The sequence below is a fragment of the Otolemur garnettii genome, unplaced genomic scaffold (genome assembly GCF_000181295.1).
Source record: "Otolemur garnettii isolate 467f Iridium unplaced genomic scaffold, OtoGar3 scaffold00135, whole genome shotgun sequence".
Lineage (NCBI taxonomy): Eukaryota > Metazoa > Chordata > Mammalia > Primates > Galagidae > Otolemur > Otolemur garnettii.
The window spans coordinates 4,442,316-4,457,970 of record NW_003852530.1 but is presented as its reverse complement, the minus strand read 5'-3'; the positions used below and the strand labels follow the sequence as shown (position 1 = coordinate 4,457,970).

Below are 15,655 nucleotides of genomic sequence, written 5' to 3'. Positions count from 1 at the left end.
AGGCTGAAGTGGCCGGCACCCCAACTGCCCCTGATCACGTGACTACAAGCAGGGGGCTTTGATGGGGTTAAGAAAGAGCACTACCAGGCCTGACATCAAAAACTCACAAAACTCACGAAAACCCTGGAAAGGGATACAGAGCTTTCCTCAGCACTTTCCCCACCTGTGCACGGCTTCCCTCTTTCCTGCTAGGGTGTGGCCACACAGCTTCAGACTAGCAGGAGTCAGGGCTGGGGCTACTGTGTTTTTTTAATATTTTCTGCTTTTTCCCCTACAATTACATTAATTTTATTCTTGAGCCAATTTCTGATGTATGTATCACTTAACAGAAATAATCACTCACTTGAAGTTTTGATTTCAAATACTAGCAATTAGATGTTCTGAACACATCGTGGCTGCTGACATTCTTTTCTTTTCTTTTCTTTTTTTTGTAGAGACAGAGTTTCACTTTATTGCCCTTGGTAGAGTGCTGTGGCATCACACAGCTCACAGCAACCTCCAACTCCTGGGCTTAGGTGATTCTCTTGCCTCAGCCTCCTGAGTAGCTGGGACTACAGGTGCCCACCACAACGCCTGGCTATTTTCTTGTTGCAGTGTGGCCAGGGCTGGGTTTGAACTTGCTGCCCTCAGTATATGGGGTCGGCGCCCCACCCACTGAGCCACAGGTGCCACCCAGCTGCTGACATTTCTAATGCAGATGGTTTTTGTACACAATCACTCATAACTAGGCTGTCTTTTGTTCTTTTAACCTATGTATCAAGAAGTAAAGCTGTTGGTTTTTGAAAACAGAATTCACTTTTCACTTGTTAATATAATAACTCAGAGTGGCAAATAACTCAGTGGCAAATATTTTAAACACCAAACCAGTTTAAAAGGAAAAAAAAATTTTTTTCTTACTTTCTTAGAAGATAAAGGTTTAGAAGCCAAGGAAAATCCATCCAAAATTTTGCCAATGTATCGAAGATCTTTCTCTGGTTCTACAAAAATGATGTCATTGATTAATTCCAGAAGTACAGATGATTAGAGTGAGACAAAAGACGTCAGCTTTTTATCTCCCAGAATGTAAATAGTGCAAGTGTGTGTCATACGTGCTATCGCTCAGAGAGGAAGAGAGAAGGCACAGCAAGCCTCACACCTCTGTTGACTCAGTGACTGGTGGCCCAGCCCACACCACCCTCAGCAGATTAGGCTGCAGCCCGGCAGGACAAGTTATTTCTAGAAAAGGTACCTTAGGTCCTAAATCAAGGGGCACCAAAGGATAGTCTCTGTGGAGTAAAAGATCTCCAGAAAAGCCACCATGAGGGCAACCAGGGGTGGAATTGAAACCCTGACAGTGAGGGGAGCTGGGTGCAGAACCGCGGGGAGCTGACCTCACGAGTTCCTTAGCAACAATCCAAATAGGGCACAAGGACAACACAGCCGGGCCGGGCCGCAATCTAATCTTACTACAAATTAAAAGGCACTTTTGTCTTTTTCTCAAATTAAACTCTAGCAAGGGATAAAGATCACAAACTTAGGAAACTGAGTGACCAGCACCCTCTGACTTGGCGCTGAGGGGGTCCGCTGGTCAGAAAGACAAGCCCTTTGACTGGCCCTTTGATTTGGTTCTCAGGGATCAAATCCGAAGTCCACACAGACAATTGCACTTTGAGCACCAAAAAGCCCCATCCTCGTAATAACCACAGCTCACACAAGCAAGGTGCTCAGTCCTGAAGCAGGAACACCCTTGGCGAGATGAGCTAAGGATCTTAACTGCGGGTAACACAGTAGCACCACCTAACAATTCACCCCAACACGTCATTCTTTGTACTTCAACCCAGGTTGAACTTCTCTTCCAGTTTCTACAATTCCTCAAATTCTTTTTTTTTTTTTTTTTTTGAGACAGGAGCCTCAAGCTGTTCCCCTGGGTAGAGTGCCGTGGCATCTCAGCTCACAGCAACCTTCAACTCCTGGGCTCAAGCGAGTCTTCTGCCTCTGCCTCCCAAGTAGCTGGGACCACAGGTGCCCATCACAATGCCTGGCTATGTTTTGGTTGCAGCTGTCATTGTTGTTTGGCAGGCCCAGGTTGGATTCAAACCCGCCACCTTGGGTGTACGTGGCTGGCACCTTAGCCACTTGAGCCACAGGTGCCGAGCCAATTCCTCAAATTCTATAGGGTCATTGGGATTAAATTTCATATGCTTGGTATTTTGAAACCCTGAAATTTCACTTTTATTGTATTTATTCTGAAGAATTTTGAATAAACAGATGCACACAAAGCTAGAACCATAAAAATATTCATTATAACCCTATTGATCATGGAACAAAGGAAGAACAATTTCAAAATCAACTGTGGAGACTAGGTAAAATCACTGAATGAAAAAGCACAGTCAGGGCCAGACCATTATAGATCACACCTGTAATCCCAGCACTCTGTGAGGCCAAAGAAGGAGGATCCTTTAAGATTAGGAATTGGAGACCGGCCAGAGCAAGAGACAGACCCCATCTCTACTAAAATAGAAAAACTAGCTGGGCGTTGTGGCAAGCACCTGGGGGGGACTGAGGCAGAAATATCACTTGAACCCAGGAGTTTGAGGTTGCTGTGAATGAGGACATGACAGCACTCTAGTGTGGGCAACAGAGAAGAGACTGTCTCAAAAATAAAAAATAAAAGGCTGGGTGCGGTGCTTCATGCCTGTAATCCTAACACTCTGGGAGGTGGAGGCGGTGGATTGCCTGAGCTCAAGGATTCAAGACCAGTCTGAGCCAGAGCGAGACCTTATCTTTAAAAATAGCTGGGCGTTGTGGTGGGTGCCTGTAGTCCCAGCTACTCGGGAGGCTGAGGCAAAGGGATCACTTGAGCCCAAGTATTTGAGGTTGCTGTGAGCTGTGATGTCATAGCACTCTACCTAGATGACAAAGTGAGACTCTGTCTCAAATAATAATAATAATAATAATAAAAAGTAAAAAAAATAGGGTGGCGCCTGTGGCTCAAGGAGTAGGGCGCCGGCCCCACATACTGGGGGTGGCAGGTTCAAGCCCAGACCCAGGCAAAAAATAAATAAATAAATAAATAAAAATATATATATGTATATATATAAATTTTTAAAAATAGAAAAATTAGTCAGAACTATATACATGTCATGGCTTTGGGGTAGGAGAGAAGCAGTAGCTGGGGCAGGTAGCATGGGGACAGCGGGCACAGCAGAGAGATGGGCGTGCTGGGGTGCAGGGGATGCCCCTGCCCAAGGGGTGGATCACATCAACCAGGGACAAAGGTGTTATGAAAGGGAAAAGTAAAAGACTTGGCTAAGGAGGCAGATTTAAATATATATGTCACTATATATCATGAATTGTTATAGAATTCACATGTTGTTATTAACATTAATATATAACATACTGTTAATTAACATAATTAACTGATGTTATATAGACATTTATTTTTTTTTTTGAGACAGAGTCACCCTGGGTAGAGTGCCGTACTGTCACAGCTCATAGCAACCTCAAACTCTAGGGCTTAAGCAATTCTCTTGCCTCAGTCTCCCAAGTAGCTGGGACTACAGGCACCACCACCTCGCCCACTATCAATTTACTTTTATTTTTTATTTTTTTTTGAGACAGAGCCTCAAGATGTCACCCTAGGTAGAGTGCTATGGCATCACAGCTCACAGCAATCCCAACTCCTGGGCTTACGCGATTCTCTTGCCTCAGCCTCCTGAGTAGCTGGGACTACAGGTGTCCACCACAATGCTGGGATATGGACATATTTGATAATCTAAAAAGTTAGATCAGGGTGGCGCCTGTGGCTCAGTGGGTAGAATACTGGCCCCATATACCAAGGGTGGTGGGTTTAAATCCACAACTGCAACAAAAAATAGCCTGGCATTGTGGCGGGCGCCTGCAGTCCCAGCTACTTGGGAGGCTGAGGCAAGAGAATCACCTAAGCCCAGGAATTGGAGGTTGCTGCAAGATGTGATGCCACGGCATTCTCCTGAGGGTGATAAAGTGAGACTCTGTCTCTAAAATAAATAAATAAATGAATGAATAAAAAATTAGATCAAACTTTATCTCAGTACAGCTAAAAATGTCTGAACAGACTGTTTTATCTCAGCTCTCTCCTTGTTTGGGTTGTTGTTATTACAGTCGCATGCCTCACAATTTAGTCAACATGGACCAGGTCTATGATGGTGGTCCCATAAGGTTATAATGAAACTGAAAAACTCCCGTCACCTGGGTCAACGCATTACTCACGTGTTTGTGACAACGCTGGTGTCACCAGACCTACTGGGCTGGCAGGCTATAAACGTCCAGCACCTGCCATTAGGGACAGTCTATAAAGCCTGATGAGGACAGTAAGTGACTATGTTACTGAATCACATGTATACTACAATATATTTTTTATCCTTTATTTATTTACTTTTATCCTTATGTTAAAGTGCACTCCTACTTATAAAATAGCCTCAGGCAGGATCTTAAGGAACTACTCCAGAAGAAGGCATTATCATCAGAGGAGATGACAACTCCATGCATGTTAACGCCCCTGGCGACCTTCCAGTGGGACAAGACGTGTAGAGGGAAGATGGTGATGTTAATTATCCTGACCCTGTGCAGGGCTAGGCTGATGTGGATGTTTGTGTGCTCGTTTTCAACAAGAAAGCTTAAAAAGCAAAAAATAAATGTAAAAATAGAAAAAAAAGTTTATGGAGTAAGGATAATAAAAAAAGAAGGTATCTTTGTACAGCTGTACAATGTGTTTATGTTTTATACTAAGCATCATTGCAAAAAAGTCAAAAAGGTAAAAGAAGTTTTACAAAGTAAAAGAGTTACAGCAGTCTAGCCAGGGCAGTGGCTCGTACCTGTAATCCCAGCACTTTGGGAGACCAAGGCAGATGGATCACTTGAGCTCAGGAATTTGAGATCAGCCTGAGCAAGAGAGAGACACCATCTCTACTAAAAATAGAAAACCTAGGCAGGCATTGTGGCAGGTGCCTGAAGTCCCAGCTACTCTCAAGAGGCTGAGGCAGGAGGATCAATTGAACCCAAGAGTATGAGGTTGCTGTGAGCTATGATACCACAGCACTCTACCCAGGATGACAGAGTAAGACTCTGTCTCAAAAAGAGTTAAGCAGCCTAGAGTTAATGTATAGCCCGGGAGCAGAGGCTGATCCCATTCTGGGAGACTAAGGCAGGTAGATTGCCTGGGCTCAGGAGTTCTAGACAAGCCTGAGCCAGAGCCAGACCCTGTCTCCAAATATATTCAGGCATTGTGGTGGGCACCTGAAGTCCGTGCTACTTGAGTGGCTGAGGCATGATCTCTTGAGCCCAAGAATTTGAGGTTGCTGTGAGCTACAATGCCACAGCACTCTACCAAATGTGACAGAGTAAGACTCTCTCAAAAAAAAAAGTTAATTTATGATATTATTAAAGAAAGAAAATCTTTTTAGAAATTCAGTGTGGCCTAAGTGCACAGTGTTTGTGGAGTCTGCAGTAGGGTACAGTGGTGCCCTTGCCCTTCACAGTCACCCACTGCTCACTCACTGAGTCATGCCAGGCCTGCAACTCCCAGCCAGCAAGCCCTACGCCCCACATAGGTGTGTACCATTTTTTATCTTTGATAGCACTTTTTTTTTTTTTTGAGACAGTGTCCACTCACCCTGGGTAGAGTGCTATGGCATCATCATAGCTCACAGCAACTCCAAAGTCCTGGGTCAAGAGATCCTCTTGCCTCAGCCTCCAGAGTAGCTGGGACTGCAGGGGCCTGCCACAGCGCCCAAGCTAGTTTTCCTATTTTTAGCAGAGACAGGGTCTCGCTCTTGCTCTGGCTGGTCTCCAACTCCTGAGCTCAAGGGATCCTCCTTTCTTAGCCTTCCAGAGTGCTGGGATTATAACAGGTGTGAGTCACCACATTGGGCCTTTTATACTATGTTTTTTCTGTGCCTTTTCTACTTTTAGGTACGTTTAGATACACACATACTGCCACTGAGTTACAATGGCCTACAGTGTTCAGCACAGTGACACATGCACAGGTTTGCAGCCTGGGAGCAACAGGCTACACATACCACAGAGCTTCAGTGTGCAGTGGCCTGCACCAGCTTGGTCACATGAGCGTGATCTAAGAGGCCTGCAGGAGAGACTGCCTACAGCACAGTGCTCAGACACCGAGGGACAGTGGGTACCATGCATCTCATAGCCTGCACCAGCTTGGTCGCATTAGCATGATCTAAGAGGCCTGCAGAAGAGACTGACAGCACAGTGCTCAGACACCGAGGGACAGTGGGTGCCATGCATCTCATAGCCTGCACCAGCTTGGTTGTGTGAGCATGATCTATGAGGCCTGCAGGAGAGACTGCCATGGCCCTGTCTTGACAGCTGGCTTTGGCCTTGGCCTGGTAGAGGCCCTACCCCAGTCTTCCCACCCACTGGGCCTCTCTGCTTTGTTTGTCACTCTGCATCTCTGACCACTTAGCGCCTGCGCCACAGCAGTGACACTCCAGCATCAACCTGGTGATCCCTCGCCCTGATGTCCTGGCACTTGGTCCTACCATCGAGTATGGGTGCGTGGAATTACCTTTCTGACCTTTATACTGCCTGGGCGCTGTCCAGCCATAGAGTCCGTCTCCAGGCTCCTCGTCCTTCAAAACAGTGTCGTACTTGGACAGAGTTTCTGTGGCGTAGATGTCGTCATCCTCTTCTTCCAAGGCACCTACACCAAATGCCTTCAAAAGACAATTACAGGTTTCAGGTGCATCTGCGTTGAAGGATAACGCTGCTTGAAGGCTGTGACTGAAAAGACCACATGAGCACTTCAAGGTCATCAAGAGAGGCGAGTAGGGGCTCCAGCTTTACACACATTCGAGCCCCTGGAAAACAACAGCCAGACGTACGGACCAGTCCTCCAACTCCTGCCACAGCCACCACAGCAGGACTTGGCACAAGAGGAGGAGGAGGACAGAGCACGCCCAGGCAGCAGAGAGGGGGCCTCCCAAAGGAGAAAGGAAAAAAGTTCATCTACAGATCTAAGTGTCCTGTGGACGGCATGGGCAACCAGGGTCTGAAGACTATGGCAATTCTCACAGCTGGTGTGAGAGCTCCTAACAGTCTTATTAAAAGGATAGGAAAAAATGTATAAAAAGAAAAGGTAATAATGAAATGACAAAATAACTATTTCTTTCCTTTTTTTTTTTTTTTTAGAAAGTCTCACTCTGTGCTCTGGGTAGAGTGCTGTGGTATCATAGCTAACAGCAACCTCAAACTCCTGGGCTCAAGTGATAGACGCTTTTGTCTCAGCCTCCACAGTAGCTGGGACTATAGGTGATCGTCACAATTCCTGGCTAGTTTTTCTATTTTTAGTAGAAATGGGGTCTCACTCTTGCTCAGGCTGGTCTCAAACTCCTGAGCTCAGGCAATCCACCTGCCTCAGCCTCCCAGAGTGCAAAGATTACAGGCGTGAGCCACTGAACCCTACAAGAATAACTATTTTCTAAACGCATTTTTAAAAAGACTCTCTGAATCAATTTGAGAGAATGGGCAGTTAGGAAAAGCTTTCTACTCTCCCAAAAGTAAAAACACAAGTCTCCTGAGTACAAATTTCCCCAGTGTTCCTGACTTAAGCTTTGCAGCACCTAGTTAATAGTCTCAGAGGTGGTAAAACTTGGACCTAAACTTGAAAAGGCAGATTGCCATTTGGCTATTACTAACTCAAAGAGGTAAGAGTAGTTTTCTGCTCAGCCCCACAAGGCAAGACAGCAACCCTCCTTCCTGAGAACACACAAACTCCACCAAGAACTTTAAGCACAGATTCTAGGAGCTGATTATTAAAACCAGAAAGGAGTGTTTTACGTGTCTCCACAGTCTGTGCTAAGGAAAACATAACCTTCACCAGTGCCTACCATGAGGCACAGGGAATGTCGGAAACACACTCTCTTGCCAATGACTCCACCGTCGGGACACAGAAACTCTTTTACCTGGCCTGAAATTCCCAATTTTCTTCCTTTATTCAGTCCAAGACCGCCAAGAAGATTGCTGGTCCCCTCAGATCCCCCACTGAAAAGATTAAAATGTTCCCCCGAAGTTCCAAACAGTGCTTGGTGGGGATCCAGGCCCTTGTAAGCCAGTCCGTGCACATTATCTTTAGGTGTAAAATCCACAGGTGTGACATCTTTGGGTGCAAAGGTCACATTATCAGGCAAGTAGTCATCATCTTCATCCTATTTCCAAGTGGAATTAAGGTGAGTCACTGCATGATACAAAGGAAACCCACAAAATGCTATTTTAAAATGCAGTGATTAATTCCAAACAACAATTTTCAAACTTTCTTTGTGCTGTTACAAATTAGTAAATCACCTTCCTCTATCACAAGTAATACCAAGACAAACAACTCCTTTCTTATGAATCTAAACAGACCTGGATGTCTACAGTACAGGCATGCTGCCCAATCTATTACCTGACATAATGAGGATAGTTTTAGGACATGAATATTCCACTGTACAGTAATGGAATCTGACCAATTTCGTCTTCTTTTTCTGAGACAGAGTCTCACTTTGTCGCTGTGGATAGAGTGCCGTGGCATCATCATAGTTCACAGCAACCTCAAATTCTTGGGTTTGAGCAATCCTCCTGCCTCAGCCTCCTGAGTAGCTGGGACCACAGGCATGTGCCACTACACCTACTTATGTTTTTCTGTCTTTAGCATAGATGGGGTCTGTGCTTGCTCAGGCTGGTGTTGAACTCCTGAGCTCAAGCAATCCATCCACCTCAGCCTCCCAAAGTGCTAGGATTACAGGTGTGAGCCACCGCTCCCAGCCATGACCTATTTCTAAAATTGTTTCTGACCCTAAAATTTCATTAAGTAACAGGTGCTACCTGCTGTACCAAACTAAAGGTCAGTCATCCCAAATAATACCTCAGATTCCTCAGAGCCTCCAGGGGGTAACGCACAGCCGTAGATTTTTACTCCGGGATCTATTAAAAATGATTTTGAAAGCATTTGTCAAGATCAACTAAAAATAAAAACTTGACTTACTCTCCAGAGGTACATGGCTGCACTCATAGTAGGTTCTACAGCTTCCGGGTCGGGGGGTGGTGGTGCGGGGTGGGGTGAGGATCTCCTGCCCTGCCCGTCATCTGGGGGTAACGTGCTCAGTGGAGCAGCCATTGTTGCCCTGACACCACAGAGGACCACAGAGAAATGGCTGCTGCCCTCCCAGACTTCACTCCCAGAATCTCTGGGAAGACCAAGGGTAAGGAATAAGTAGAAAACAAGCTAAACTGGGACGTAATTTTGACAAGGATAAGAAACACAAACTTTCATGAGGTGCTGGGAGGAACCTTTCTAGAAGCTGTCGTGCATTACACATAAAAAGCCTCCAAATACATGCAAGCCACAGGGCCTGGTCATTTCGCTTTTCAGAGCCTGTAGCACTGAAAGGTAAGCTGTGGAGTAATGACCGTCAAGATACACACCAGGTTTCTGTCGGCGTGGCCTTCTCTTTACTCGAGGACCGACTCCTTGTCCTTCTTTCCAACCCATTTTTCTTAGCAATTCAAAACCAACAGATAATCTAGGGTACCAAGACATTGAAAAGGAACTTTTTAAAGGCAATATTACTGGACAGTGTGACAAAAGCAGCCTCTGAGTCCCGGTCTCCTAGGCCTGTCTTCCTGGCCCTGGCCCTCCCCCACATCAGAGCCACATGACCCTGCGATCCCAGCCACAGCTAACCTGGGGAAGACAATCAGGTGTTCTTGCTCCTGAGCCTTTGGAATGGGTACACAGGGACTCTAGATTGTCCTCTTTTTTTAATTTTTTTTGAGACAGAATCTCACTCTGTCACCCTGGGTAGAGTGCCGTGGAACCATCATAGCTCACAGCAACCTCCAGACTCCTGGGCCCAGCTAGTTTTCCTATTTTTAGTAGAGATGAGGTCTCACTCTTGCTCAGGCTAATCTTGAACTTCTGAGCTCAAGCAATCCACCTGTCTTGGCCTCCCAGAGTGCTGAGATTGCAGGCGTGAGCCACCGTGCCAGTCCTCTAGATAGTCCTTGTCAAAGCCTTGAGCACTATGAAGGTCTCATACTGCCACATGAGGCCACGTGCCCAGGAGCAGAGAACAAGGAGGCACACAGAAAAAGAAGACAGAGTGAAGTAGATGGAGACAACCCAGGGAGGCAGGTAGGGAAGGGAATTCACTGTAATAGCCCTGTGGGTAGCCCCTGTGGGCCCCTGCAACTTGGCAGATGGCTACAGTTCTTGAGTATTCCAGTGACAGTACAAGACCCTTTGGGCAAAACCTCCCTTTTCACTTAGACTTTTAGCCTAAGACTTCTCTGGCAATCACACTACCCCTGAGTAAGATAACCACATATATGCAAAGCACAACGCTAAGATCAGAAGAGTCAGCATTCCACTGTTCTCACTTGGCTGGTGCTATGAAGTCATCGAGGAGAGTGGCTCCGGGAATCGGGGCTGTAGCAGCTGCCAGCTGCCTGGCCTTTTCTCGTATTCTATCTTTGGTTTTTGAAGCAAAATCATCCGTGGTAACAATTGCTTTAGGTGCTATCCCAAATTCACTGAGGTCCTTAAAAAAAAAAGAAAAGTAATTAAACATGATATATGACATAGCTTTATTGCTTTAAGAAAAAGTTGAGCGGTGCCTGTGGCTCAGTGGGTAGGGCACCAGCCCCATATACCGAGGGTGGTGAGTTCAAACCCAGCCCCAGCCAAACTGCAACAAAAAAATAGCCAGGTGTTGTGGCAGGCACCTATAGTCCCAGCTACTCAGGAGGTTGAGGCAAGAGAATCGCCTAAAGCCCAAGGAGTTGGAGGTTGCCATGAGCTGTGACACCATAGCACTTCACCAGGGGTTAATAAGTGAAACTCTGTCTCAAAAAAAAAAAAAAAGTTAAAAACTACAAAATGTAGCTCAGGATCAGCAGGGCAGTAGAGTCTACACACTGACTTTGGAACCTCCTCTTCACATAATGCAAGGCCAGTGGCCAAGGGCAGAGAATGACAGTCACTGCTCTCCAGAGACACGGTAAGCAGTAACAAGCTGGGAAGATGAACAGTAAGGGTGGAGTCTCTCTCTGTCACCCTGGGTAGAAAGCCCCAGAGTCTCAGCTCACAGAAACCCTTGACTCTTGGGCTCAAGCAATTCTCTTGCCTCAGTCCTCCAAGTAGCAGGGACTACAGGTGCCCGCCACAGCACCTGGCTAGTTTTTTTTCTTCATTTTTTTAGAGACAGAGTCTCACTTTCTCACCCTCAGTAGAGTGCTGTGGCCAGCAACCTCCAGCTCTTGGGCTTAAGTGATTCTCTTGCCTCAGCCTCCCAAGTAGCTGGGACTACAGGTACCCATGACAACACCCAGCTATTTTTTTCTTGCAGTTTGGCCAGGGCCAGGTTTGAACCCACCACTCTCAGTTTATGTGGCTGGCACCCTGATCACTGAGGCACCGGCACCACCCTAGTTTTTCTATTTCAGTAGGGACAGCTCTTGTTTAGGCTGGTCTGGAATGCCTAAGCTCAAGGGATTCTCCCATCTCAGCCTCTTGAGTAGCTAGGACTACATTTGCCCACCACTATACCTAGCTAGTTTTTCTATTTTTAGTAGAAACAGGTCTAACTGGCTCGGCGCCTATAGCTCAACCGGCTAAGGCGCCAGCCACGTACACCTAAGGTGGCGGGTTCGAATCCCCAGCCCGGACCCGCCAAACAACAATAATGGCTGCAACCAAAAAAATGGCCGGGTGTTGTGGCGGGCGCCTGTGGTCCCAGCTACTTGGGAGGCAGAGGCAGGAGGCTCGCTTGAGCCCAGGAGTTGGAGGTTGCTATGAGCTGTAATGCCACGGCACTCTACCCAGGGGGACAGCTTGAGGCTCTGTCTCAAAAAAAAAAAAAAAAAAAAAAAGAAACAGGTCTAACTCTTGCTCAGGCTGGTCTCAAACTCCTGAGCTCAGGCGATCCACCTGCCTCAGCCTCCCAGAGTACTGGGATTACAGGCGTGAGCCCCCACGCCTGGCTAATACTCCTGATTTTAGACACTGGCCCCATTATAAATTGCTAGTTCAATGTAGTCCAAATACCTAAAAAACAAAGGCTTACAAACAAACAGGAGCTCACAGAGCAGACTTTCTGGGGACAGAGGAGACACCGCCCCAGCCAGCTACACTTCCCACCAGCTTACTGGCAATCAAAGTTTTGCACACTCACCTCTTCATCCATAAAGTCTTCAGGACCAAGAACAGATTTGTCTGCTCTGTTCTGTCGGGAAGACACGAAGGTAGAGGGTGTCCATCCTACAAAGAAAAGAGTTTAGAACTTTATAGTACTAGATAGTATTCTGGTCTACAACTAAATTATCTTTTTTTCTTGAGACAGAGTCTCACTTTGTCACGCTAGGCAGGTGGCATCACAGCTCACACTCAAACTCCTGGGTTGAAGTAATCCTCCTACCTCAGCCTCCCGAGTAGCTGGGATACAGGTGCCCACCACCACATCTAGCCTTTTAACTAAATAATTAAATAACAAGGATGAGTGTGAAACTCCCAGTAAGTACAAAATCTTAGCTAATTCCCATCTCACTGCTTAGATACACATAATTATTCCACATAAACTTGTTTTTAATCCCTATAGCCCCTGTTGTCAGAACTTAGCAGAGGTTTCTTCATACGAACTTAGAACTAAGAGCAATCAAATTATACGTTGAAAGTTAAATCGTGATACGAATAAGGTATGAGAAGAAAAATACAAGGTCACCTTAAAATGCAAGGCCACTCTGAGACCAGCAGGACTGCAATCTGCCCTCACACAATAACATATCTAAAGAAACAGTATGTTGGGCGGCACCTGTGGCTCAGTGAGTAGGGCACCGGCCCCATATACTGAGGGTGGCGGGTTCAAACCCGGCCCTGGCCAAACTGCAACAAAGAAAAATAGCCGGGTGTTGTGGTGGGCACCTATAGTCCCAGCTACTCGGGAGGCTGAGAAAGGAGAATCACCCTAAGCCGAGGAGTTGGAGGTTGCTGTGAACTGTGACACTACAGCACTCTACCAAGGGCAATAACGTGAGACTCTGTCCCTACAAAAAAAAAAAAAAAGAAAGAAACAGTATGTCAAGCACGAAAGGATGGAGACCCATAGAACTAATCCAGGTAGCAGTCAGAATACCATGGCCCAAGGAGGCAACCCAGCTGGTCCACGAGCACTGGCTGCACCAGGCCCCCAATTCCACCAGAGGAATTGTAACTTACACCCTGGAGTCCTGTAACTTACACCCTTGCTCCCTGACCATGACCACCAAGCATGCGCCATGTCTGTAGAGAGAGAATTCTCCGGAAGTCAAACATATCTGTAACCTCTGCAGAGAGAACTTCCTTAGTTTCCTCTAAGAGTGATGCCCCTGTTTTCTCATTCTTTCCAAGGGTCTTGCAGGGCTGAGGAATTCGGGGAAGGTCTACTCTTGGGTAGGTGGCTACAGTAGGTTTCCAGCTTAGCCTGGGAGCTGCCCCCAGAGAGTGAGACTCAGCTCTCCTGGACAACACCCTGGGCCCAGCACCTTCCTCACTGGGGGTTCACAGACTTTGTCCTACGTCTGTGCAGACCTGAGTCTGCCGCTCCTGACAATGCAGATATTCCACTGTATCAACTTACCACTATCTACCTGATGGACCCAGGGGGACAGCTTGAGGCTCTGTCTCAAACAAAAAAAAAGAGACAGAGTCTCACTGTCACTCTGGGTTGAGTGCCGTGGCATCACAGCTCACAGCAACTTCAAACTCCTGGGCTTAAGCAATTCTCTTGCCTCAGCCTCCCAAGTAGCTGGGACCACAGGCGCCCACCACAAAGCCCAGCTATTTTTTGTTGTTGTCATCATTGTTGTTTAGTAGGCCTGGGCCTGTTTAAACCCACCAGCCCTGGTACGTGTGGCCAGTGCCCCAACCACTGAGCCACGGGTGCCAAGCCTAAATATTTTTTTTAATAGGTATGTTAGTTGAACAGTGCCCTGGATATTTAAATCCGCTTACTAAGAATGGTGGATATTCTACATAGCATTTCTAGCTCCTCTCAAGTACAATATTCCAAAACTTTGACCATTTGCTCATTAGAAACTGATCTTTATACATTCTGGATGTTGAATTTTAACTATCTTATTTACCCTAAGTAATCACTCTACAACACGCACGTTGGCACTATGAACATTCCAAACACTCTAAGAACACAAAAGACTGCAAGCAACATACGTACTGAAGTGTTTAAAGAAAAAATTAAGAAAAGTGGGGGTGGGGTAGGAGCTTACAATAATGTGTCAATCATTTACTTTAGCAATGCAATTGCTCTAAGCAGGAAAATCAGACCTTCTTTGGAGCCGACGGTGTTGAAGTAGCCAGCAGAGAAACCTCCACTAAAGGCTCCATGGAATCGTTTGTATCTTCCTCTTTCATCCCTGACAGTCTGATCCTGAAGAGGAATTGGTTTCTTTGGTCTTTCACCTGAAAAAAAAAAAAAAAAAATTTGAGTGAAAAAGTAGAGGATGAGTTAGAATTTAGGGAAGCTGTTCACTTATAACTTCAAATAGAACCATTTACATTAAGTTGTTATGCCCAGACTTTACTAGTTTATATGGCCTAGAAAACAATATATTTTATCAAGCTTACATTAGAACTATGCTTTAGTAAAAAATGGCCTGCTTTTCCCACTAAATTGCATTACAAACCCAGATTATATTGAAGGGAAGATTCAAACAAATGGAATTGAAATCTCCTGGCAAGGAAGGCAGCATGATGCGGGCACAGTACATGGCAAGCAGAGGTCTGTGACAGAGGGAAGCTTCCATACCTTTCCATACCTCTTCTGAATGCCACAGCAACCCTGACTCCTGCTCTTCTCCTTTGGTATTGCCCATTTCCCCCACCTGTTAAGAGTTTCCTTAATTTCCACAAATCTCCTGATTCCATAGTTACTGTTCTTTTTTTTTTAAGAGACAGAGTCTCACTTTTATTGCCCTCAGTAGAATGCTGTGCTGTCACAGCTCACAGCAACCTCCAGTTCTTGGGCTTAAGTGATTCTCTTGCCTCAGCCTCCTGAGTAGCTGGGACTACAGGCATCCGCCACAACAGTCGGCTATTTTTTTGTTGCAGTTTGGCCAGGGCCGGGTTCGAACCTGCCACCCTCGGTATATGGGGCCAGTGCCCTACTCACTGAGCCACAGGCACCGCCCCAGGAAAAGGAAGTTACTAGCTGGACAAGGTGGCTCATGCCTACAATCCTAGCACTCTGGGAAGCCAAGGCAGGAAGATCTCTGGCACTCGGGAGTTCAAGACAACCTGAGCTAGAGCAAGACTCTGTCTCTACTAAAAAATAGAAAAATTAGCTGTTATTGTAGCAGGTGCCTATAGTCCCAGATACTTGGGAGGCTGAGGCAAGAGGATCACTTGAGCCCAAGAGTTTGAAGTTGCTGTGAGCTATTATAACATCATGACACTCTAGCCTGGGCAACAGAGTGAGGGTCTGTCTCAAAACTAAAAAAAAAAAGAACTGAATTACAACTCGGATTTCATCATCCAAGTGTCTCCGTATTTCTTTTTTTTTTTTTTTTTTAGACAGCCTCTCACCTGTCCCCCTGGGTAGAGTGCCACAGCATCACAGCTCACAGCAACCTCCAACTCCTGGGCTCAAGC

General features: G+C 46.2%; 1 protein-coding gene across 1 annotated transcript in view; it reads right to left on the bottom strand.

The window, feature by feature from the left end:
* GPATCH1 (G-patch domain containing 1) overlaps window positions 1-15,655 on the bottom strand; it is a 51,241-nt gene that overhangs the window by 27,923 nt on the left and 7,663 nt on the right. The window contains exons 2-9 of the mRNA XM_003798431.3: window positions 14,333-14,467; window positions 12,189-12,274; window positions 10,396-10,556; window positions 9,442-9,539; window positions 8,882-8,940; window positions 7,944-8,186; window positions 6,548-6,695; window positions 898-977 (exon numbers count right to left, since the gene is read on the bottom strand). Coding sequence (XP_003798479.1) covers window positions 898-977; window positions 6,548-6,695; window positions 7,944-8,186; window positions 8,882-8,940; window positions 9,442-9,539; window positions 10,396-10,556; window positions 12,189-12,274; window positions 14,333-14,467 — 1,010 coding nt within the window. The remainder of the gene's footprint in view (window positions 1-897; window positions 978-6,547; window positions 6,696-7,943; window positions 8,187-8,881; window positions 8,941-9,441; window positions 9,540-10,395; window positions 10,557-12,188; window positions 12,275-14,332; window positions 14,468-15,655) is intronic.